The sequence below is a fragment of the Lutra lutra genome, chromosome 7, assembly GCF_902655055.1.
Source record: "Lutra lutra chromosome 7, mLutLut1.2, whole genome shotgun sequence".
Classification (NCBI taxonomy): Eukaryota; Metazoa; Chordata; class Mammalia; order Carnivora; family Mustelidae; genus Lutra; species Lutra lutra.
In genome coordinates, this window is record NC_062284.1 from 49,188,864 (window position 1) to 49,216,010 (window position 27,147).

A 27,147-nucleotide genomic window follows, 5' to 3' on the forward strand; every position below is an offset into this window, starting at 1 on the left:
AGTACCGCGCGCGGGCAGTTTCGAAACCCGAGCGAGCATGCGCACCGGGCGCGGCTGAGTGCTATCGCCCCGCCCCCTACGCGCCTCTCCAGGAGGGGCGGGCCTCGGCCGCTCGCGCTCCCCTCCCCCACCCCTCGCTGTGCCTGCGCGCTGGGGACAACCGTTGCAGGGCGCCCACGGCCCTGAGGGGGGACGGTCGCCCTAGGCACCCTCTCTTTTCGGCCCTGAGGTACCCGGCCTGGTGGCCCAGGACGTTCCCGTCGCATGGCGGAGTGCTGCGGACGATGCCCATGAAGTTCTTAGTCCTTCTAGTCGCGCTGTTGCTATGGCCTTCGTCCGTGCCGGCCAATCCTAGTGAGTGACCTACCTGCGGCGGCACCGACCCAGGGAACAGTCCTGAGGGAAGTCCCAAGTTTCGGGGCCCGTCGGAGACCCGGTCCTGCACTCCTCCCACACCTCAGTGACCCGCGTCCTGGGCCTCCGTTGCGGAGGTGTGTCCCTCTCTTACTCGCGCCTTCCCCCACCCGCGACCTGCACGCCGCCGCCAGCGAGGCAGGTGGTGGGTCTTAGGCGTGACCCGGGAATGCCGATCCCCCCAGTGTACTCCCACAGTGCATCCCACAGGATTCACAACCTTATTTAAACAGAATTGAAACTTACCACTTGTTCGTGTCCCTCCCCAATAGCTGAAAATCAAACATGCTAAGACTACCATATTAACATGTGGACACTTTGAGGTATTTAACTGGAGAATTCAATGTCTGATATTCCACATAAGACTATGAGGCTTGTCCATCTAGTCTAGCAAGTTCATTGTAACATTAGTGATGTTGGGGTTGGTTTAGCCAAATAAAGTTTAACAGGTAGGTGTGGAAAAAAGTACCAAGAAGCATGCCGGTTATGAAGAGCTATATTTCAGAATTGTTAAAAGGTCTTAGTTAAAAATTAGATTTAAAAAATGAAAATACAGGGCGCCTGGATGGCTCAGTGGGTTAAAGCCTCTGCCTTCAGCTCAGGTCATGATCCCAGGGTCCTGGGATGGAGCCCCACATCGGGCTCTCTGCTCAGCAGGGAGCCTGCTTCCTCCTCTCTCTCTGCCTGCCTCTCTGCCTACTTGTGATCTCTGTCAAATAAATAAATAAAATCTTTAAAAAAAATGAAAATACAGCACAACCTAAATCATGAGTGGTAGTGAGAAAAATTCTGGATAAAGTGTCCTAGATAACCAAAGTTAGCCCTGTAAATGCTAGCTGGCAGTTATGATTGTTAGCTATTTTAAAAAAGATCTTTGTAAAATGTTTCTTCTTTGCCGTAAGGAAACAGACACCCTGAAGATAATATCTTTTCTTGATTTCTAATGGTCATTATGACTAACATCAGTTATTTCGTTTTGGTAGCTATAGATCAGTAAGTCACAACTGACTGACATGCATGGAGACTTTAGTTGAAGTGACATTAATACAGTCATAGAGTACACTCTGGGATTGCTGGATCCTCGTTTAATTCAGTGCAAGCTCCTGCCTAACTGCATCATTTTGTGGCCCCATTCTCTTTCTGCACTCTTCCCTAAACTTTCTTAAGGCTTGTACGAAAAGAAAAGATAATTTTCTGGGAAGAGAGCTGTTTTGTGTTAAATGTATAGATGACACAAGGCATAAGGAAAATATATACAGATCATAGAAGATATCTTGAAAATGTAATTTACTTTTCCACAGAAGTGGATTAAGGGATATGTGAGGCAGTGTTAACATGGCTACTTTCTCTCTCTCATTCTTTTTCTCTAAGTAATTTTAATTTTGTTTATTAATTTTTGGGGGAATAAGTACACCAAAAGAAACCAGGCTTATTCTTGTGTTTGATTTAAATCAGATTTGTATTTATTTTACATGGCCGGTATTCCAATATTTGTTGGTGAGAGAATCATAAAAAATTCTGTCATGCCAAAGAAAAGGCACACAGGTTTTTATAATGAAAAGTGCAGCATTGACTTTTTTTTTCTAGAATACAAGACAGGCAGGATGCCTGGGTGGCTCAGTTGCTAAGCGTCTGCCTTCAGCTCAGATCATGATCCCGTTGTGCTTGGATCAAGCCCTACAACCGGCTCTCTGCTCGGTGAGAAGCCTGCTTCTGCCTTTCCCACTCTCCCTGCTTGTGGTACTCTCTCTCTCTCTCTGTTAAGTAAATAAATAAATAAAATCCTTTAAAAAAATAGAATACTAAGACAGTTTTGAGGTCATCTTATACAGACATCATAGGTATTGTATTAAGTAATTACATTTATTGAAAACCTCAGTATTCTTTTAACTGTCCACACCATTCTAATATGCCCAACCCAAGTTTAGCTAGTACCGATTTAATCTAAATTCAGTTTGACATGAATAAGGCTTGGGTATACAGCAGTCTGCGTTCCTGTACATGCATAAACATCCTGACAGTGCAGGATAAACATCTTTTTACTATATACTTAAATTTATATACATTCAATTTTCTTCTATCTGATTTTTCCATAGTTTTAGTTTTAAATATTTTCCAAATTTAAAAGTCATACCTCTTTATTGTGTTTATAGTATATAACTAGCTTTACTTCTTTTTTTTTTTTAAGATTTTATTTATTTTTTTGACAGATAGAGATTACAAGTAGGCAGAGAGGCAGGCAGAGAGAGAGAGGGGAAAGCAGGCTCCCCACTAGCAGAGAGAACGATGCAGGGTCGGGGGGCAATCCCCGGACCCTGAGACCACCACCTGAGCCGAAGGCAGAGGCTCAACCCACTAAGCCACCCAGGCACCCCATAACTTGATTTACTTCTTAATGAGAATGCTTGTTGCTTTAAAAAAAATTATAACTTCTAAAGTATCATTTATATAATAGTTATGTATTAAAATATTATTTAATTATGTTATTTGCCTTTTATAATTTTAAGTCATCAAATCTTCGTGAGCCTGAAGCTACAAACACAAGAATGTGAAATACTAGCTTTTGGGCTCTTTTTTATATCTCATAGATAAATTGTTTTTTCCTGGCTATCTCTTTGGATCAGTCAGCAAAAGTAGAGTTAATGATCCAGGATTGTTTTAAGCTCGGGTAAGAAAATCTCTTAACTTGCTTTCTAGGTTGGTGTTTAAAGAAAGCTCAATATGTACATTTTTGGCATATATCTTTGTCCTTAGGAAGACCTTTGTCCTAAAGGTCAAATAACTGTTCAAATAACTGAACCTAAAGGTTCAAATAAGGTTGAAATGTATTGGCAAGAACATTAAAAAGAAAAGCAGATTCCTTTTATCTCAAGTACATTCAAAAGATAAAATTCACTTCTGATGCTGCATGTTTACTTTACAGTGTTTCAAGGCCCAAGGCTATAGCACTGGGAGGGTCTCTCAGACCTACAGATGGAAGGCCATGACACACTTCGTTAATGTTTTAGGTAATGAGGAGCATGTTACCTAATATGTGAATGTCCAGAGAGCTGCCTTTAGGGGTGTTGCAGTGGTTGCATTAGACTTTCCTTTAATGTTTTATCAGGAAAAAAAAGCCATCTTTCTGTACTTTTGAGCTGCTTTTTGTGTTCTTTTGATAGGATCTCATGTGTTTTTAAAGACTTGTTTTCTGATATTAGCTGGTTGTCCCAAGACCACTTTGTATCTTCCCTACTCTGAATGGGTTCAGCCATCCTTCTGAGGAGACAGTAGAACATAGTATTAGAGACCGAAGTACCTGGGAGATGTATCAGACTTATGTCTCAGGTGATATTGTTATTTAGGTCATTTTATTGAGCAGAACTAGAAGAGATCTATTTCAAAGATGTGTTGTGAATTTGTTTTGGTTCCAATTCAATTTTAACATTACTCCTGGGATAACCCGGTTTTTAACTCTTTACTGGAACTGAATTTGTATCCCTTTTTAAAAAATATAATTTGGCATGCATGGTTGGCTAAGTTGGTGGAGCATGTGACTCTTGATCTTGGGGTTATGAGTTTGAGTCCCATCTTGGGTGTAGAGATTACTAAAAAATAAAATCTTAAAATAAATAAATAAAAATATAACTTAATGAAGCTGTTTTGGTTATGTATTGCAGCATACAGACCACCCCCCAGATTTATTATTTCTCATGGTCAGTGGACTGACTGGACTCAGCAGGGCAGTTTTGCCTCATATGGTGGATTTGAGGTCACTCATACAGCTATATTCAGCTAGAAGCTCAGGTGGGATGTTCTCATCCCACCTGGCCTCTTATCTTCCAAGGTCTTTCTCTGCATGACTTCTCATCTTTTAGTAGTCTTGCCCAAGTGTTGTTTTTTTTTTTTACCATGGTGCCTTGCTTCTTAGAGGGAGCTTTACAAGCCCTCAGTGTGCAAGCTTTTATCAAGCCTATGCTGTGTCAGACTTTCTAATGTCTCCATAGGCCAAGACAATCACATTAGGCAAGCCCATATTCACTATGGGAATATACTAACCAAGAACATAAATACCAAGAAGTGCAAGGTCATAAACTTTTTTTTTCTTCGCCCCCCCCCCAGCTTTATTGAGCTATAATTGACAAAATGTAATATACTTAAAGTATATGATGTGATAATTTAGGGGCTTCTGGGTGGCTCAGTTGGTTAAGGATCTGCCTTCAGATCAGATCATGGGTCCTGGAATTGAGCCCTTTATGGAGCTCCCTGCTCAGCGGAGAGCCTGCTTCTCCCTCTCCCTCTGCTGCTCCCCATGCTGTTCTCGCTTTCTGTCAAATAAATAAAAATCTTCAAAAATATATATACAGTGTGATGATTTGATGTATGTTTACATTGTGAAAGGATTCCCACCATTGAATTAATTAGTCTGTCACTTCACATAATTACCTTTTGGGTGTATGATCAACAGTAGTCACCATGTTACACATTAGATCCTCAGGCCTTATGCATCCTATAACTGAAAATTTGTACCCTTTTACCAGACTCTTTCTATTTCTTCCACCCCCAACCCTAAAGTTATATTTCTTTATCTGGAACACTTAATTCATATGAACAAAATTACTTGTTTTGTCTGTCAGCAAAAATTTAAATTAACAAATTATAGGGAAACTGCTAGACGAATAACAAGATAAAATGTTTCCCTTTGTGTCCATTCTTTGAGTGTACCCCACTAATGAAGCACAGTTATTAGAACTTTGATTTAAGTTGCAAGTACCTCGTCTTATTTATGTTTATGTTAATTTGAACATGTTGGTATGTTAGCTGGCAGTTTTTTTTTTTTTTAAAGATTTTATTTATTTATTTGACAGAGATCACAAGTAGGCAAAAAAGAGTGAGAGGGAGAGAAGCAGGCTCCCTGCTGAGCAGAGAGCCCGATGCGGGGCTCGATCCCAGGACCCTGGGATCATGACCTGAGCTGAAGGCAGCGGCTTAACCCACTGAGCCACCCAGGCGCCCCTAGCTGGCAGTTCTTACATGATGACAGATTTCAGGTCTTCTTATTTGTATCACTTCTGTAGACTAAGGGATGTCTATTTGTGTTCCCCCTTAATGACATGGGTGGAAGATACAAAGAATTTGTTCTCCAAATTAAGGACATTCAGCCAGAGTCTGGTCCACCTATACATATGCTTGGATATATGTTAAGCTTTATGTATATGAGTTGTTTTTTTTTTTTATCAATAAAGCCATTCCATTTTTTCATTCTTGTGGTAATAAAAATCCTAGTTATATTCGGATCTTTAAAAAAATGGAGCATCTATGGTTCTTGGTTAAATTTTGAGTGTAATCACCAGATGCCATAGCAAGCTTATAGGCCAAGGGCAAAGTAAAAACACATTTCTTAAAGAACAGAGACCAGAGGCATTCTGTTGAGCTTTAACTCCTTTGTCTCCCTGTGAAAGTTAAAAAATTTATCTTTTCCTCCTTACTGAGCTACCAACTTTCCTCCAATGAAATGGAACATTTTACTACCACACATTTGAAAATTAACAGTATTATTGGGCTTTAAAGTCTTTGTTGTATATTAAGCACATGATCAGATAGTACCCATCTTACATTGAGAGATGCAGATTTTTTTAGAATTTCCTCTAATTTATGCTGTTTTTGAGTGTATGTCCTTGAATAGCCTGCATATTATATTATGTATACGTAAGTTATTACAACCTATTGGTATCAGTATATTACCAGATTGAATGAAATATAGAAACCTTACCTTTCTTTACATCCTTTACCCTCTCCCATTTACAGTATGATTGCCTTAAGTATTTCCTTTACATACATTGAGAACCACACCAGAGTATTATAAATTTTGCTTTAACTGTCAAACATAATTTGAAAAACTCAAGAGAAGGAAAGTCTGTTGCATTTACCCATACTTTTGCACTTCCTTTTATTAGTTCTTCCTTCCCAGTGTTCCAGCATTCCTTCTTGTATCAGTTTCTTTTTGTTTAATGAAAGCCATTTAGCCATTATAGGGTAGGTCTTTTGGCAACAACTTCTCTTAATTTCCCTTCATCTGAGAGGTGTTGATCATTCTTATATTCCTGAGGGATACTTTCCCTTGATAGAGAATTCTAGGTTGACAGTCTTTTTTTTTTTTTTAAGCACTTAACAAATATACTATTTTTCCTCTGACCTCCATGGTTTTGCCTGAGAATTCAAATTGTCATTCAAATTTTTTTCCACCATAGATAAGGTGTTATTTCTCTCTTCATTCAAGATTTTATTCTTTCTCTTTAGTTTTCAGAAGTTTGACAGTATGTCTTGGCATGGATTTCTTTTGGTTTATTCTGTTTGAGTTTCACTTAGCTTTTTGAATCTGTAAGTTCATGATTTTTGCCAAACTTGGGATTTTTTTCAGCCATTATTATGTCTTTCAGTACTTTCCTAGACTCACCTTCTTTCTTCTTTCCTTCCAAGACATGGATGACATGAATGTTAGGTCTTTTTGTTATAGTCTCACACATCCCCAAAGCTCTGTTCATTTCTTTTTCAGTCTATTTTGTTTTTCACATTGAGCATTTGCCATTGTTCTGTCTTCCATTTCACAGATTCTTACCTCTGTCCCCTCCATTCTGCTGTTGAGCCCATCCATTAAGTTTTTTTTTTTCATTTCAGTCTTTGTGTTTCTCAGTTCTAAAATTTCAGTTTGGTTTTTCTTTATATATTCTTTTTTTTCCTCTATTTATTTATTTATTTTTCTTTATATATTCTATTTCTTTGCTGAGATTTTCTATTTCTTTGCTGAGAATTTCTATTTTTCTTTTTCTTTAAGATTTATTTATTTATTTTAGAGAGAGAGAGAGAGAGAGTGTGTGAGCCAGGGGGAGGGGCAGAGGGAAAGGGAGAGAAGCAGACTCCCCATTGAGCAGAGGGCCAGAGGCAGGACTTGATCCCATGACTCTGAGATCATGACCTAAGCTGAAATCAAGAGTTGGAAAGGGGCCTACTGAGCCACCCAGGCATCCCAAGACTTTCTATTTTTCATTTGTGTCAGGAATGTCCATAATTGCTTGTTGCAGCATTTCTATGATGCTGCTTTTAAACCCCTGTCAGATGGTAGTAACATCTGTGTCATCTTTGTGTTGGTGTCTGTTGACTGTTTTTTCTCATTCAAATGGAATATTCTTGGTTCATGTTGTGACCAGTGGCTTTTGATTAAAACCTGGACATTTTGGGTATTACGTTGTAAGACTCTGGATCTTACTGCAATCTATTACAGATTTAAATAGGCCTCTGAGCCTTTAACATCACTTGAGTGGTGGAAGATAACTGTTGTCTTGTTACCACAGATCCCAGCTCCTCATACAGCCTTCTCTACTGGAAGAGAATTTATTAATTCATACTTGGTAGCAACATTTCTACGGGATAAGGGCAGAGAGGTTGAAGCATGTCGCTGCAGCTTGATGAGGGTAAAAGTCTGGGCTCTATACTCAGTGTTTGCTAGTGGCTATAGGGCTACAAAGTTTTCTGTGGTGTTTGACTGGAATAGAGTGGTTATTGCCTAAAAGTTTTCTTTCTTTCTAGGCTACCCTTTTACTTGTCCTTTGGCTATAGAAAGCTATATTTTCTTGGAGACTTTTTTGGCTATGTCCATTGGTGCATTGGTGTTTCTGAGTTGCTGGCTTCTCCAGTCTGGGGTATTTGTGGCAAAAAGAAAACCCAGGGAACTCTCTGCTGTATCATTCCTTGGATCTTGAAGTTCCTAGTTGGTGTGTCTTTTCTCTGCCTTTCAAAATGCACATTTTGAATCTGACTAGTGATTCATAATACTCCACCTAAATAACTTACAGAGATTGTAAATAAATTCAATATTTTGAGAGTTTGTTTGAAGTTCTTTAAGTTTTCAATTTTATAGGCAATTAACCAGTGTACATTACTTTCCTAGCAACACTCCTTTTAATTTACAAGCAGTTTGATGCCAAACCTTAATGTTTTTCTTATAAGTCTTTAGCTAAATTCATGTTATTAGTTTAAATGTTAGCTTATAGGGTCATAATTAAAAATGGCAGGAAATATAACCAAGTTAATGTCAAAATAAAATACAATTCATATTAAATATTGTCAGAGAATTATAACACTGAAAAAACTCTACATAGGACATTTTAATTGAATTCTAATCATTTAATTGAAAAATTCTAAACATTATTTATACTTATAATGTGTAGGTTTCATAATAACTAATTTTTAAGACACCAAGTACTTGGTCTATAGCACATTTCAAGTGAAATTGCATATTCACATTATAATTATTATATGTTTTTCACTATATTTCTCAAAAAGTTTAGATACATTAGCTTAAGTGCAAAAATCTAAATTCTGCATAGATTTGGATATGCCCTGTTTATTTTCTGGTTTTGTGTTCTGTAATAACAACATGATCACCACGCAAAAGAAACACATAAAAAATGCTTTGTTAAAAAGTAAAGTTTTTTATAAGACCCAAATTTTACCAATATTCTTCTGGAATTTTAAATTATAGCAGTAAGTAAGAAACTCCCTGAGGAAATATTAAAATTACCTAGTTTTATTGTAGACCTGTATTTTATTATTCTTTAAAGTAAAGATATTTCATATAAAAGTTCCCAAATTTGAATTACATATAAATTTTTTTAAAAATTATATTCCCCCTCCTTTTTTTTTTTTAACCAAAGAAGGGTGGAAACAGTTTAGTTTTCCTTTTTAATTCAGCTTAGAAACTATTGCTTCTTTGACCAAGATTTTTTTTTTTTTAATTTTATTTATTTATTTGTCAGAGAGAGAGAGGGAGAGAGAGCAAGCACAGGCAGACAGAATGGCAGGCAGAGGCAGAGGGAGAAGCAGGCTCCCTGAGAAGCAAGGAGCCCGATGTGAGACTCGATCCCAGGACGCTGGGATCATGACCCAAGCCAAAGGCAGCTGCTTAACCAACTGAGCCACGCAGGCGTCCCCTTTGCCCAAGATTTAAGGTGACATGTTTTTCTTTCTTAAAACTTTAGTTTCAAAGAAACTAGGTATGCTACTGTATAAGATTTTTAATATTAGCATTTTATTACTATCATTACATTTTATTGTAATTTTTGGCATGCTGTTACTTCTTAGGAGCATAGAGTCTTTTTTCTTTGTGGGTTTTTTTTTTTTTTTTTTTTCATTTTTGAGTGAAAGGTTTTTCTGGAAAAAAAAATTGTTAGTTAAAATAATTAATGCAGGGACGCCTGGGTGGCTCAGTGGGTTAAAGCCTCTGACTTCAGCTCAGGTCATGATCCCAGGGTCCTGGGATCGAGCCCCGAATGGGGCTCTCTGCTCAGCAGGGAGCCTGTTTCTCTTCCTCTCTTTCTGCCTGCCTCTCTGCCCACTTGTGATCTCTGTCAAGTAAATAAATAAAATCTTAAAAAAAAAAACAGTTAATGCATAATACCATTTTAACTTTACCAATTAGGAAATTTCTCCAGAAACAAATAAAAGTGTAGCTTTTTGGATTTTTACAAAAAACACATCTATGTATAGCCACTCTTTTAAATAGACACTGTAGAAGAAATTATTTGGTTTGTTACACCTGTTACCAATTGAAGTTTCAGGTATGCTATTAGACATTTTAATTGATGCTTGATCGTATATTTTTAAGAACTTGAGACTTCCAAACATCATTTTTAAAACTTAATTAATGGGCACCTGGGTGACTAAGGTAAGCTTCTGCTTTCAGCTCAGGGCATGATCCTGGGGTCCTGGGATCCAACCCCACCTGGGACTCCCTGCTCAGTGGGGATTCTGCTTCTCCCTTTTGCTCTCCCTCTGTGTGCTCTGTCTTTCTCTCTCAAATAAGTAAATATATAAATCTTTAAAAATACAATAAAATAAATTAGTATGCATAAATTAGTATGCAGTATATCTGCATAGATAATAGAGCACAAGGTTTTCTTGGGATGGATTGTTATACAGTTTCATTAAAAAAGAAAATAAGCTTGGGACGCCTGGGTGGCTCAGTTGGTTGAGCGGCTGCCTTCGGCTCAGGTCATGATCCCAGCGTCCTGGGATCGAGTCCCACATCGGGCTCCTTGTTTGGCGGGGAGCCTGCTTCTCCCTCTGCCTCTGCCTGCCATTCTGTCTGCCTGTGCTCGCTCGCTTTCCTCTCTCTCTGACAAATAAATAAAATCTTAAAAAAAAAAAAAAGAAAAAAGAAAATAAGCCATGTAATTTACACGTGTTAAAACCATTATTTGTTCTTTAAAATGACTGAGTAGAGCTAAAAATCACATTTTTTAATTTTTAAAACTTTGTAATATCTCTGGCCAAAGAAATCATGGTTTCTCTGCTGAGATAGGAGACCCAAATCACTTCTAACTCTTTGGGAGAAGAAAAAATCTTAAGAGCTGTACCATTATATCTATAATCTTAAATTTAAGAGATATTATATTAATTTTGTCTTAGTTCAAAGTAATAAAATTTATGGCATAACGAAACTGGGAACTCCAGCTTAGTTTATAGAATGTCTTCAATTAGTTCTACTAACTGAATGAAAATAACATCTATTGATAAAATCAAATTTTTGTAAACTAGTTCTTTAAAAATGATTTTTTGTTTTATCTTTATGTTAATGTCCATAACTATAATGCAGAACAGAGTGATAAGCATGGTATTTTAAATATATACATACAGTGAAGTCCACAAATCAGAGGCTTAATGAATTTTTATGGTTAATGCCCCTGTGAAACCAGTGCCTGAACCAAGTGACAAAATATTACCAGCCTAGACTAGCTTATAAGTATTATGTTTTAATGCATGCAACTATTTAAAATCTTGCACAGAGGGGCACCTGGGTGGCTCAGTTGGTTAAGCGACAGACTCTTGATTTTGGCTTAGGTCATGATCTCAAGGTTATGAGATTGAGCCCCATGTCAGGCTGAGCCCGGAGTCTGCTTGAGATTCCTCTCCTTCTGTCCCACCCAGCACTCACTTATGCTTATTTGCTTTCTCTCTTTCTCAAATAAATAAAATGTTTTAAAAAATTAAAAATATAGTAAATAAAATACTGCATAAAATTTAGGTGACCGAAATTTCCTAAGTTTCTTGAAAATTCAACTAAGGAGCAGGAGAAACTATTTTCAGTCATATAGATGACAAAGGACTGGTCTCCAGAATATATAAAGAATACTTAAAACTCAATAATAAAGATAACCCAATTAAAAAATAGGGAAAGTATCAGAATACTGATTTCTCCAAAGAAGATATAAGATGGCCAACAGGCCTGTGAAAAGATGTTCAGTATCATTGGTTATTAAAGAAATACAAGTTGAAACTACAATGAGTTATGACAACACCAACAAGGATGGCTATGATTAAAAGTACAGATAGTAAGTATTGGGATGATATGGAGAAATTGGAACCCTCATATATTGATGGGAATGCAGTTGCTTTGGCAGTTCCTCAAAGGTTAAACATAATATTACCAAATGACCTAGTAATTTTGCTCCTGGATACTTGTTCAAGAGAATTGAAAGCATACATCCACACTAAAACTTGTACATGAACATAGCAGCATTACCCATTATCACTAAAAAGTAGAAACAAGCCAAATGTGTAGCAACTGATGAATTCATAAACAAAATGTGGTATATCCATACAATGGAATATTATTTGGCCACAAAAAGAAATGAAATACTGACATGTGCTACAATATGGATGAGTCTTAAAAACATTATGCTAAATGAAAAAAGACAGTCACAAAAGAATACATATTATATGATTCCATTTATATAAAACATCAAGAATAGGCAAATCCATAGAGACAGAAAGTAGTTTAGTGTTTGCCTAGGGCTGAGGGAATTGGGGAATGGGTTTATTTTGGGGATGATGAAACTGTTTTAAACTTAGATCATGGTGGTGGTTGCACAACTGTGAATATACTAAATACCATTTACTACCATTTACAATATACTAAATACCAAATCATATACTTTAAAATATGTAAAAGGTAAGTTATGAAGGTATTTTAATCCTAGTAACCCTTAGGGATTTTAATTCCTAAGATTATAATTTACTGATCTAAATTTATATTAGGCTGTTTAGTAAGGGCCTATTAGAAGAAGTAAAGAGTCTTTCTAAAAATTGGAGCTATTTAACTACAATAATTATGATGTTGTTGATAAACTTCAAACTTAGAAATTAAAAAAAAAACAAAACATGAAAACTGCCTCCTTAGCCTAAAATAAGGGAACTTTTGTCTTAATGCCCACATTTTCTCCCTAATAATTATTGGACTATTATTTAAGAAATAAAACCAAACAAAAAAAACAAAAAACTTAACAAAACCAAAACAAAAGACAGTTTTTAGACTAGCAGATTTATTTTAAACATAACATGACATTTAGTTTTCCTCTACTGCATTCTTACAGAATTTTATAGAAAATTTTTTTTACCTGTGATTATTTCCTTAAGATAAATTAGTGGAGGTACAATTAATTTACATACCTGCCAGACTTTGGTTCACTCATTCAGTCATTCAGTTAACAAACGCTTTTTGACTGTCTGCTATGGCTCTAGGCATTGAGTAGAACAGAGGATATAGAGAACAAAGCAGACATGGTCACAGCTTTCAAAGAGCTTACAATATGTAGTCGTTAAAAAACATTAAACAAATATATATAGTTAAGATTATCTTAAATTCTATAAAGAAAAGATCAGTGTGCTACTGAGAAACTAATGAAGAATGCGAGGATCATAAAGGAAGAAAAATTACCTTTTTTTTTTTTAAAGTAGGCTCCATACGCAGCACAGAGTCCAACATGGGGCTTGAACTTATGACCATGAGATTGAGACCTGAGCTGAGATCAAGAGTCAGATGTTTAATAGACTGAGGTGTCCCAGGAAGTTACTTTCCTTTTACCAAGGAAGTAATTATATACATGCCAATCCTAGGTTTTATTGTTTTAATTTTTTTTTTAACCTTGACTGGCAAAGATTGTTTTTAACTTGCATTTCTTTTATGAACAGTGAACTTCAGCAACTTTTCATGTTAAGTGGCTTTTTTATTTCTTGTACTCTATTCCATCTTTAATTGGCCATTCCATGACAAGGAAATGTATGTTTTGAAAGTATTGTTTATTGATTGAAGTTTTGTATTGCATTGCTCATTTTAAATCAGATTTTATTATTTTCCTCAAAATTAACTAAAAACTTACTTTTTGCTTCTGTGTGAAGTAAATGTATTCTTTTATATGTCATTGACTGTCAGTTCCTACCCATACTTTGTAGTAACAAAAACATATCAAATTTGGATTAGTTTTGGACATTTTTCCAAAGAAGACATACAGATGGCCAAAAGACACATGAAAAAATGCTCATCATCACTAATCATCAAGAAAATGCAAATCAAAAGTACAATGAGCTATCACTTCACACCTGTCAGAATGGCTAAAATCAACATAAGAAATAACAGGTGTTGGTGAGGATGTGAAGAAAGGAGAATTCTCTTGCACTGTTGCTGAGATTGCAAACTGGTGCAGCCACTGTGAAAAACAGTATGGAGGAGGTTCCTGCCAAAGTTAAAAATAGAGCTACCCTACGATTCAGCAATTGCACTACTAGGTATTTACCCAAAGAATACAAAAATACTAATTCAAAGGGTACGTGCACCTTAATGTTTATAGCAGCATTATCTACAATAGCCAAATTATGGAAATAGCCCAACTGTCCATCAACTGACGAACCGATAAAGAAGATGTGGTATATGTCCACAATCGAATATTATTCAGCTGTGAAAAAGAATGAAATCTTACCATTTACAGTGACATGGATTATGCTCAATGAAATAAATCAATCTGAGAAAGACAAATACCATATGATATTATTTATATGTGGAATTTCAGAAACAAAACAAACAAGCAAAGGGAAAAAAGAGAGAGGCAAACTAAGAAACAGATTCTTAACTATAGAGAACAAACTGATGGTTACCAGAGGGGAGGTGGCTGGGGGGGATGGGTGAAATAGGTGATGGGGATTAAGGAGGGCACTTGTCATCATGAGCACTGTGTATTGTATGGAGTGTCGAATCACTATATTGTATACCTGAAACTAATGTGACACTGTATGTTAATTAACTGGAATTTAAATAAAAATTATAAAATAAAAAGAGTAAAAAAGGTTTTTGGATCAGTTTTTAAAAATATTTCTAAATACATCTTAATATATGCAAGGGATATATTTTTGCCCAGTTGACAGTAGAGCATAATTTTGTGTATTTATTTATGGATTGATTGATTGATTATATCTTAGTATTTACATGTATTTCAAAAGAGAGTCTTATTTCTCCAGGAAAATTTTATTATCATACTTCTGTTTTACCAGCATCCTTGTGACATCTTTTTATGACAACATTGTATAGTTGTTATGTGTACCTGCTTGGAAGTAAGGCAGCCTCTTTTGAATGCCATTATTACCACCTACAAATCAAATATAATCTTAGGCAAATTACTTATCATTTCTAAGTGTCATTATTTTCCTCTCTGTAAAAACACTTCTCACATTCAAAGCCCTTAGTATAGTGTTTGGCACGTAGCAATTGCTCAGTCTGTTGAGCTATTATGGTCTTTTCAATCACTGTCTTCCAATTTTCCCCTTCAGATTTCACGCCACTTTTGTCCCTACAGTTGTTTTCCCATATATTTTTTTTTTACTTTCCTATCATTCCTGTCATGTAATTAATTCTCCCTGTACTATTTCAAGAAGAGAAGTGCAGACAGTCTCAAGCACAGCTATGACATCTGTATCTGTGATTCCTGTTAAACCTTAAGCCTGCTTAGGAAGGAGCTATCCTGCTTACTAGAGGCACTGGAAAACAGCATTATGGTTTCTAAAGGTGGAAGAGATTCTTACCTTATCCACATTCTGAGACATTGCTATGTCTGGTTGGATCACTAATTGGTAAAGAAGATAGAAGGGGATATTATAAAGCACACCCATGTAAACTACACATATCCAATGTGTAAAAAACTCAACTTATAGCAGAATAGTCTGGTCTTTGTAGGAATTTGAATTTTGTTTAGTTCATCTTTCTAGGAACTTCTGAAGAATGGGGAAAGCAGGTTTTCAGAGTGGCCAGGGCCATTTGTCAGGATGTTTGAGGCTTAACTATATTTTACCACCTTGCCTACAAACATTTGTATAAAGATCAAATTGATTTGCAAGAACAGTTCTGATTAGTGGAACTGAGAAGTCAATATGAAGTATGTAGATGTTTTAGGGATACAAAAGTAGGAGGTGGGAAGTATGTGGGGGAGAGGATAGATTTAATTAACAATAAAACAATATGGAAACAAAGGGTTCATGAAGAAGAGAAGAAAAACAAGGTAGAAGATAGCGTGTTGTTTTGTTCAGCAGCCATGAACGGGTTTTTTAATGTTGCCTAAGTAACAGTGTAAAGGGATAATGAGTACTTTAATTTTTTTTAGGAATCAGCTAGCAGAAAGGATCTCCTTTTCCTGTCCTTTGACAATCTAATTCACCTAATAGTAACCTGGGTGTCCTGTTTACTACTTTGAGAAGGGAGAAGTTAAATGATTAAAAATGGAATGTTTAGGGTGCCTGGGTGACTCAGTCAGTTTAAGCATCTGCCTTCGGCTCATGTCATGATCACAGGGTCCTGGGACTGAGTCCCACATAGGGCTTTCTGCTCGGAGGAGAGTCTGCTTCTCCCTCTACCCCTCCCTCCTGCTCTTGCTCTCTCTCTCTCTCTCTCTTTCTCTCTCTCTCACATAAATAAAATCTTTAAAAAAATAAAAAATGGAATGTTTAGCAGCCTACAATTTGATGGCAACGTCTTTTTAAAAGCATTTAAGCCTTTGTTGGCTGCACATTTTGATTTGCATGTGAATAATGGCCCAGAATTGAAATATTTACAGAACATATATAAAAAAATTTATTATGGAAGAACTTAAATATATACACAAGTAGAAATAATGGTATAATAAACCTCCATATATCTATAACCAGCTTCAACTACTAACCAATAATTAATTTTTTTCATTGATATGTCCGCCCATATTCCTTTCCCCCTCATCTTTCTGGTCCCTCTCCCCAACTTCTCAGACTTGAATTTTTTAGAAGCAAATTTGATACATCATATAATTTTATCAGTAAGTATTTTAATATGGAGCACTAAAATATAAATAAACACAATAATAATGTGAATTTCACACCTAAAAAGATAATTCCTTAGTATTATCAAATATCTAGCCAATGTTCAAACTTCTCTGACTCTCTCTTTTCTAGTTTGGTTGAATTGGGATTCGGAAAAGATTCATACATGTAATTCATTGATATATCTTTTAATTCCATTTTAATGTATTCCTCCTCCATCTCTATTTTTGTCCTTGCAATGTAATTGTTGAAATTGGATCATACGTTCTATAGTTTCCCATAGTTTAGATTTTGCTGATTATATCCTATAGTCTAGTTTATATCTTTCTTTGTTGTCCCATGTATTTTCAGCATATTGTTAGATCTTGAGAGACCTGTTAGATACAGGTTTTGACCATCTTTTCAAGACTGCTTCATAGGTGGTATTACATTCCTTCACCAGGAAACTCATAATGTCTGATTGTGTATCTTTTTGTGATACAAGAAATCATTGATATTGATAATCATTGCAAAATGTCATAATTATAAGTGGCTTCTTCATTTGTTAGCTAAATACATTTGTAAATTGAACTTCACTCACTTACAGCTATTTTTCCATATGCAGTGGTCTGTTTCTGTATTTTCTGTTCTGTTCCATTCATCTGTACATTCATGTACAATGCTATATGATTTTTATAATAGAGATTTTATAATATATTTCAGTATCTATTGGGGCTAGCCTCTACTTTTCTGGCTATTCTTATTCATTTTTCCTTCCAGATGAACTTTATAATCCATTTTCCTAACTCCAGAAAACAAGTAATGATATTTCGTTAGGAGCATATTAAATGTGTACATTAACAGAGAGAATATGACATCTAAGCATCTTTATGATATTGAATCTTCTTGTCTAGGAACATGGTATATTGGGTGCCTTTGTGGCTCAGTCGGTTAAGCATCTGTCTTTGGCTCAGGTCACAATCCCAGGGTCCTGGGATTGAGTCCCACATCAGGCTCCCTGCTCAGCTGGGAGTCTGCTTCTCTCTCTCTCCCTCTGCCTCTCCCCACTGCTTATGCTCTCTCTCTCAAATAAATAAAACCTTTTTTTTAAAAAAAAGGCTTAAAAAAAAGAACATGGTATACCTTTCCATTTGCTGAAGCTTACATTATGTTTTTTGGAAGGTTTTGTTACATTCCTATATCAGTTTTCTGTGGCTGTTATAACAAATTACTATAAACTTGGTATCTAAAAATAGAGATTTATTCTCTCACCGTTTTAGAGGCCATAAGTCTAAAATCAGTTTCACTGAGCCAAAATCAAGGTGTAAGGCAGAACTGCATTCCTTCTACAAGCTCTAAGAGACAATATTTTATTTATTTTTTTAAAGATTTTATTTATTTGACGAACAGAGATCACAAGTAGGCAGAGAGGGAGGCAGAAGAGAGAGGTGAAAGCAGGCTCCCCACGGAGCAGAGAGCCCAATGTGGGGCTTGATCCCAGGATTCTGGGATCATGACCTGAGCTGAAGGCAAAGGCTTTAACCCACTGAGCCACCCAGGTGCCCCTAAAAGACAGTATTTTAATTGGCTCTTCTAGCTTCTGGTAACTGCCAGCATTCCAAGTCTTCTGACCACTTCATTCTAATCTCTGCCTCTTCCATATTACACTCTCCTCTTCTATGTATCAAATCTCTGTTTGTCTCTCTTATAAAAAACATTTGTGATTGGATTTAGAGTCTACCCAGATAATCTAGGATAATCCCCTGTCAAGATCCTTAATTTAATCACATCTGCAAAGACCTTTTTTTTTTTGTAAGGTAATATTTACAGGTTCCAGGGAGGATTTAGCCTAATATAATTACTCCTATAGATTTTGGACATGTCTTTTTAAATTTATGATTAGATATTTTCTTTCATTATTTGTTATCAAAATAGCATCTTCTTTCTCACCTTTTAACTGGTTTACATTGGTATAGTGATTTCTGCATGTTGATTTTATAATTTGCTACTTTTCTAAATTATCTTACTCCTTGCAGCATCTTTTCAAAGGAACTCTTTTGTGTTGTCTAGATGTCTAATTATATCATCTACAAATAAACATAGTTTAACCTTTTTCTTCCCAATTCTCATGCTTCCAGTTACTTTCCATTGTCTAATTACATTGACTAATACCTCCAACATGATGTTAAATAGTAATGGAGATATTATTATCCTGATCTTATTTCTGTCTTTAGCAGAAACCTTCTAGTGTTTTTTACAGATAGGCTCCAAGGCATATTTTTAATTTTTTTTTTTTTAGGGATTTAACTTTATATTTTAAGATGAGAAATGTCATCAATTATCTTTATAGAGCTTTTATTTATTTTTCTTTATAGGGCTTTTATTTATTTTTAAAAATATTTTATTTATTTATTTGAGGGAGATCACAAGTAGGCAGAGAGGCAGGCTGGGGTGGGGGAGCAGGCTCCCCGCCGGGTAGAGAGCCCCTTGGGCTGGATCCCTGGACCCTGAGACCACGAATGGAGCCGAAGGCAGGGGCTTTAGACCCAATTGAGCTTTAACCCATTGAGCCACCCAGGAGCCTATTTATAGGGTTTTTAAAGCATTTTTCAAGTACCTAATTTATTTGGTTCTATGAAATAAAAGGACAAATATCTAAGATACAAAGTATCTTAATTTTATAGTTAAGTAATGTTGAGAAAAATTAAGTAATTGTCTAAGGTCATTATGCTTGGAAAGTGCTACAAGCAGGACCAGAGTAAAAAAAAAAAAAAAAAAAAAATTCACTGCTCTAGGCTGTATACTCATTTTACTTAATATTTTCCTCCAGGAAAACCGTAGATTTGAGAATATGTAAATAAGTTATTTTCCTTTTTTAAATGTGAGTTTTTAATTGTTTACTATATTGAGTGATTGGGTATGTGTGCTTGTGTGTTTTTAGGGAGTAAAATATTATATATAGATAAGTGTAAAGTCCCCTTTAAAGACCTGACTTCAGTCCCATTTCCTTTCCTCAGAGGCAACGTGGTATAAACTGACAGTTGTTGTTTTTTTTTCTGTTTTTGTAATGCAAGTGCCAGACTTAAGCTTTGATTGTGGAGGCATCCATTTCAAAGAGCCAATCCATTTCAAAGTCTGCTATCTTAAATATGCACATTGCCAGCCAAAAACCTAGATAAAGAGCCAGGCCACCTCCCTCTACTGAGGCTCCTTTGTTTTGGAGATCTTAGTTGATTTTGAGAACTGGCCTTTTGGGCCAGTTGTTTTTCCTCTTCCTGAGCTTCAAATTCATGCTCTTATGTTTTAAATTCATTAATAATGAGTAAACCCTAGAGCCCAGATGTTTGACCCCAATACAAGGAGAACCCCTGGCCCATTTGCACTCTAAGCACCCCCTACCCTCCAACTACCTTCTCTTTGGCACTGTCTCTAGCTCCCTCGATTTCCTGGGCTCCCGCTTGCTCTCATTTCCCTCTCTCTGTTTTCCTCTCTCCATCCCCCTCCACCTCCCGCTGTGTGGTCTCAAGTGTGCTATGTAATTTCCAGTTCTAAACCTTTATTTTGTCAAAGTTTCGTGATGGTTGTTGCTGAAGGATGTCTTGCAATCATATTAAGAACCATAAGAGTCAGTCCAGTCATACAACACTGATTTGGAAAGGGGAAATGTCAATGGGTAGCTCACTCCAGGGCCCAAGTGAGCTCTACCAGGCATTTCTAGTCTGCAGCCTTACTGTGGATAGGCTGAGACCGGCACAAAACAGGCAACGACCCACAAGAGTTAGGTATGTTAGCTTACTAGTCCATTTTTTATAAAATCCACAATTCACAGACAAAATGCATGATATGGGGTCAGCGATTTTAAGAAAATTATCAGAGGGATAATATCAAAGTTTACCTCCCTTTTTTCACCTATCTTCACCATATGGATCTTTAAGTAAGCAAAGCTTTTCAAAACATTACATAAAATGCAGAATCTGCCTTTAGAATCTAGATCTCCAGACAAATCTTGTATTGATGGGTCCGTGATCAAAGCAGCGAGACTGATACAAAGTGAAGGTCAAGCAAAGCTTTATTTCGCACCAAGCATCGAGAATCAAACCAACTGTTGGGGGCCGCCTCTTATAGAGAGGGTGACCCCTCCCAGCCTCATGGACTAACTTTTATAGAGCAAAGGCCATGTGGTTGGGCCTGGCCACACACAGGTGGCCAATGAGATTGCAACACACAGAGAAAGCTGCACAGTCATGCTCGGTCACACATGGGTGGCCAATTGAATTACAGTTCACCGCATAGTAGCTATTTGAACTAGCCTATCACCTTGGTCAGAATTGGCGTCCAAAAGGCGGGGCCCACCCTCCTTGGTAGCTAGGGAGACAGTATGCTCACTCCACTGATTGGATGTCTCCACCTGGCCCAACTCACCCCTGCAACTGGGCTCTGTTATCTCCACCTGACCTGACCCGCCCTTGTATTTGGGCTCTGTTACCTGGGACTGGTCGACCATATATTTTTTTTTTTTTTTAAGATTTTGTTTATTTATTTGACAGAGAGAGATCACAAGTAGGCAGAGAGGCAGGCAGAGAGAGAGAAGGGGGGAAGCAGGCTCCCTGCTGAGCAGAGAGCCCGATATGGGACTCGATCCCAGGACCCTGAGATCATGACCTGAGCCGAAGGCAGAGGCCTAATGCACTGAGCCACCCAGGCGCCCTGGTCGACCATATTTTACTAGTTTCCCGGACTTGCTTTTAAGTAAGTTCCTCGGGGGTGGGGGGGCGGCTGCGGGATCAGTTTAAGTTTTACTGCATAAACAACAAAATGGCTATTCAACCAAGGTGGAGCCGCTCTGGCTAAACAGGCCCTTACAGTATCTTTCCCTGATCATTTTGCCTTACTAAACTCTTCTCATTAAGAATTTTTAAAAAAATTTTGGGGCGTCTGTGTGGCTCAGTTATTAAGTGTCTGCCTTTGACTCAGGTCATGATCCCAGGGTCTCGGGATGAGCCCTGCATCAGGCTCCCTGCTCAGTGGGAGGCCTGTTTCTCCCTCTCCCACTCTCCCTGCTTGTATTCCCTCTCCACTCTCTCTCTGTCAAATAAAATCTTTAAAAAAAAAAAAAGAAAGAAAGAAATTTTTAAAATTTAGAAATATACTTTCAGTTTTGATTAAATCTCCATCTGGTATTTCTAAGTTGTAAGAAGAGTTAAGGAAGAGAGGAAAAACATGTAAACATAAAGCTTTTTTTTTTTTTTTTAACCGTTTTGTGCTTGTGAAAGTGCTGAATAGAAGTACCTGCTGAACAGAAGGTTTGGTATTTCATTTGGCCTGCAGAGGGAGGATTTAGGTAGGAGTTATGCATTAGAGTTTGGTAAAAAGTGACTTACTCTCTTGAATTAAGTCAATTTATATCCTTGATAGTGGCAAAATCATTTCAAAATGACATGTAGTGGGCGCCTGGGTGGCTCAGTGGGTTAAGCCTCTGCCTTCGGCTCAGGTCATGATCTCAGGGTCCTGGGATCGAGCCCCACATCAGGCTCTCTGCTTAGCAGGGAGCCTGCTTCCCTTCCCCTCTCTCTGCCTGCCTCTCTGCCTGCTTGTGATCTCTCGGTCAAATAAATAAATAAAATCTTTAAAAAAAAATGACATGTAGTACAAAATTCCAGCACTTAATATTAAAAACCGTCTTAGGAGTAGGGGAGTTGAGGGGAATTTCAGAATATCTTATCCAATAATTTTTTTTTGTTTTCTATGTTGGAAATGAGAGGCTTCACCAACCACTCAGATGCTGCAAAATACCATTACAAATAGAACTGCCATTTTGTTTTGAGAGCGAAATGTTGTTGGTTTAGACCGGGAGCTGGCAAACTTTTTCTGTAAAGGACCAGATAGTGTTTTCAGCTTTGTACCCCATGTGATCTCTGTTGTAACTACTCAATTCTATTGTTGCAACCAAAAGCAGCCATAGATAATATATAAACAAATGGGCAAGACTGGTTGGGTTCCAGTAAAACTTTATGTACAAAGATGGATGTTAATGTAGGAAACAAAGGCAAAAGAAAAAAAAAATTTCCTCACAACATAAAGCCAATTGGCAAGTCCTTGATTTGGGCAGAGTGACCTTCCTCTAGGAACTCAAGTTACCTTGATGTTGACACCTCGCTAAGGGCAAAAGGCAATCTTCACTTAACATTATTCCAATTACCAGGATCCTGTAATGCTCCTTTAACATATAAAAATCCCTTTGGAAACTTCCTTTTTCTGTAACCTCCAGGATATATGTTAGCAGTCATCCTTCAAGCAGATGGCCCACAGATACACATTTGAAGAGTTTCATGAATAAGGTTTTATTAGACAGTAATAAATGACCTTTGCCTAACAATAGTTACCCCTCAAGGTCCTGGAAACTTTGTTTCCAGATTCCTTAGAGATTTACACTGTCCTTAACCCCTTGAAAATATATAATTGGCCACCCCCCACAGTCCCAGTGCAACCCTTTCTGCCCATGGGTGCTGTCTCCTTGCTTTACTAATATCACCCTTTGGGGGCCTGGGTGGCTCAGTGGGTTAAGCCTCTGTCTTCGGCTCAGGTCATGATCTCAAGTTCCTGGGATCGATCCCCGCATCGAGCCCCGCATCGGGCTCTCTGCTCAGCAGGGAGCCTGCTTCACCTCCTCTCTCTGCCTGCCTCTCTGCCTACTTGTGATCTCTGTCTGTGTCAAATAAATAAATAAAATCTTTAAAAAAATAATAATAATATCACCCTTTTACACCAAAGATGTCTCAAGAGTTCTTTCTTGACTGTTTGCTCTAAACCTTAACATTTCCACATCAGAAATGACCCAGGGGTGTAGTTAGATCTTTGCCTGTTTGAAGGCAGTGGTATACTGGTAAACGTTCAACAACTGGCTCTTTGGAGAGACTGGTAAGCTGAGATTTACAGCATTTGCCCATCACAGTTGATTTCAATAAAGAAGACTATGTATTTGGTGTTACTAAGCAGGGACATAGAAAGAGATACAGAGTGGTACACCATTACATAGCATTTCTACCATACAGCTACCCTAGATGTAAATAACAAGACCATAGATAATAGTAAAATGACATAAAATAATAAGAAGTGATAAATTTTGAATACTTATTACCTTTATTTTGAATACAATTTATTTACTTGCAAATTAAAATAATTTTTAATAATGTCTGTGTTTAACGTTTGGTTCACAGCATTCCTAAAGATTGAATAATTGATTCTGGTGAGGCAGTAGGAACCAATTCCAGTACACTGCTGTGGGGGACGAAATGATCAGGATTTTGGTTTAATGAGCTACCTACTGAATCATATGGGAGAGTAAAAGCAAAAAATTATAAAGAATTGTGTGGATATGCAAACTTTCCTAATCTTGTTCATGTGTTTTGTTAAGAATCTGAAAATATATATATGTTTTATTTAAGTGAAAATCAACCAAGTCAAAGGTGCTTTATTTCTTGGTTCTTTCTCTCAACTTTTAAGTGATAACATCTGAATTAAATTTAGGTCAGTAGATTCTGTCGATATGTCATATATAATGTTAAGTGTTACTTATTGTTCGATTTTTTTTTTTTCCTTTAAGGCATAACCGTGACGCCTGACGAAGAACAAAACTTAAATCATTATGTAGAAGTTTTACAGAACCTAATACTAAGTGTTCCTACTAGGGAGCCAGGTCGTGAGAAAAAATCAAAGTCTCCAAATAATGTTCATTCTATAGGACGGAAGGTATCAAGATTAAAGGAGATAATCACACATGGAGACGTTTCAACTGAAAATGATGTTTTAATCAATCCTCTTGGTGAAGAAACCACAGCTTCCCCTACTGGAGGCTTCACACTGGAAGTACAGAAGAAAAAACCTACCGAAAGCACAGCATTCTGGTCGATTAAACCAAATAATGTTTCTATTGTTTTGCGCACAGATGAACCTTATATTGTAAAAGAGCCAGAGCCAGAGCCAGAGCCAGAACCAGAATTATCACAAACAAGGCCATGGCTAAACTTTACTGAGACATCCCCAAGCCCAGAGGTCACCTCAGGCCAACCATCTATCACTTCTTTAAGTAGAAGCACTGACATGAATACCGTCACAGAGCTAGAAGATGTTCCTCAGCTCTCAGGCGAATATGAAATGGGAACACCTGACACAGTAACATTTGAAAAACACCCACAGATTCTGAATAATGAAGACATTTTGAAAAAAATTTCAGATATTCATTCACAGGTACAACGGGTACCTCTTGCTGAGAGCCTCAAGCCAGAATACAGAGAGGACATTCGAGCCTCTAGAGAGCACCTAAAACGGAGCCTTGCTTTAGCAGAAGCAGCAGAACATAAACTACAAAAGATGTATAAATCCCAGCTATTACCACTAGGACGAAGCAGTAGTGGAATTGATGACATTGAAACTGTTATTAACACGCTGTACAATTCCAGATCTAAATTAGCTAAATATTTAGATATTAGATATGTTCCACCAGAGATGAGACAAAAAGCTACTGCAGTATTCAATACATTGAAAAAAATATTATGTGTAAGTCAACAAGAAACTCAAAATCTTATTAGGAAGTTATTAAGCAATAATATAAAAATTTTAAACCTACTTGATGTTCCATGACAAAGTTGATTTAAGCAAACTGTGCATTCATTTCACTAGAGAATTAGTGATTCACAAGTTTTATGAGAATATTTTCTATTCAATGTGCTAACATCTTTACATGTCATGTTATAAAAAACTTTCATATGCACAAAAGCCTAATAATTTAAAATAAAATTTTGGTTCAGGAGTTTGTAGTTTTTTTCTCATTAATTAAAAGTTATGAAGATCTAACCTTTAAAATGTTTAAGCTTTGATTTTACTTGAATAGATTAGTTAAGTTCACCCATTTTATAAAAGTTAAGAGATTGTGTGCAATCTGTATGTAGCTTGTTTTAAATAATTGAATATAAATGTAAAATTTTAGTATATATATGGTCTTTATTACTCTTTCAGAGAATCTGAGTTTTCTGTCTGAATAGCGTAGTTGGAACTTGAATCAGCTGTTTTATTGAATATCTGTTTGCCTCCTTTAAAAGGTGGATGGTATATGGAGAGATGTCCCTGTTTCTTTGTTGTTAAATACTTTTGGAGTATCAGTGAGTTACTGTAACTTGGATTTGTAATGTAGTCATTCTCACCTAATTCCTATTTTTGTCTGTTTCTATACATATACTTTGAGGCTTTGCAAATCTTTTGTGAGGAATATGACTAACATGATTAAGGTTAACTGTGTAATATTGTGCTTATGGTGCATGTAATTCTCTTTCATGATTTGACCAGTATTGTGTTTAAATTTGTTTATTCATTCATTCATCAAACCAGTCATTTATAGTTTAGTAGAGATTTATTGTCCTTTTACACTATGTGCAGAAAAAATGCTAGGCTTTGGGGATATAGTAAGACCTGTTTCTTCTCTCTATGAGATTGTGTTACAGGAGGAAAGACAGACATTAAATAAATAACTTTGCTAATTTTAAAATTTCAGTTGTGACAAGTTGTTATAAAGCTGTGAGAAGCTTGACCTCACCTAGACGGAAAATAATGGGAAAGCTGTCCCGAGAAGGCAGCATTTCTGGTGGTATCTGAAGGATCAGGGTGCATGTAGGGGAAGGCAGCATTCCCAGCAGAGGGAACAGCAAGTGTGATGCTCTGAGTTGGGAATGAGTATGGCAAGTTCAAGAAGTAGCTGGAGTGTAGAAACGTAAGGCAGAACATCTCAAGATGGAGCTGGTGAGGTACCCAGGGTTGGAATAGATCCTGCAAGGCCTTAAAATGTATATATTATCGACGATGCTAGCTGTTATCCTATGATCAGTGAGAAGCGTTTGTGGATTTTAAGCAAAATATGGGAATGATCAAATTGGTGTTTAAAAAAAAAAAACACTTTGGCTGCAGTTTTGGAGGCAGACAAAAGTAAAAGCATACTAGGCACAGGCCAAATTTAGCTCGGACTAGTTCGAAAGAAGTATTAGTTTAGAGGTAGAATCAACAGTATTTGGTGATTGCTTGGACATGGAGACTGAGAGAGTAGCAGGGATTGAAGATAATTCTTCCACAATTAGCTATATCATAAAAAAGACCACATAGGTTTTGTTTCACAATAGCACTCTTTACTGTTTCCTGTGGGGTTTTTTTTTTTTTTTTTCATTTTGTGTGTGTGTTTCTTATTTTTTAAATCAATTTTACTATGGAAGATTTCAAACGTGAAAAAGTAAACAGATTAATAGATATATGTACCTAATGTCCAGTTTCAACAATGATCTACTAATGACCTGTCTTGTTTCACCTAAACCCTCTTCCTTTCCCCTCTTCCCCATTTCATGTTGAATTAAACCCCAGATACTTTTTCATTTCATTTGTAAAGATTATAGTGTGAAGCTTTTAAGTTTTTTTAAAAAACAACCCCAATATCACCACACATACAAATTTAATTATTCTTTGTCATCAAATGTCCAGTCATTGTTCAAATTTCAGGCTGTCTACTATTGAGTATGTATGAAGCAAAGATCCAAATAAAATTCACACATTGAGATTTATTGA

The 27,147-nt window shown here is 36.8% G+C and overlaps 1 protein-coding gene across 1 annotated transcript; it reads left to right on the plus strand.

Annotated features, from left to right (window-relative positions):
• Nucleotides 1-27,147, plus strand: SPESP1 (sperm equatorial segment protein 1). Its single transcript, XM_047739071.1, has 2 exons — nt 1-354; nt 24,149-27,147. The coding sequence occupies exons 1-2, from the start codon at nt 285-287 to the stop codon at nt 25,183-25,185; spliced, it is 1,107 nt and encodes a 368-aa protein (XP_047595027.1). The 5' UTR covers nt 1-284; the 3' UTR covers nt 25,186-27,147.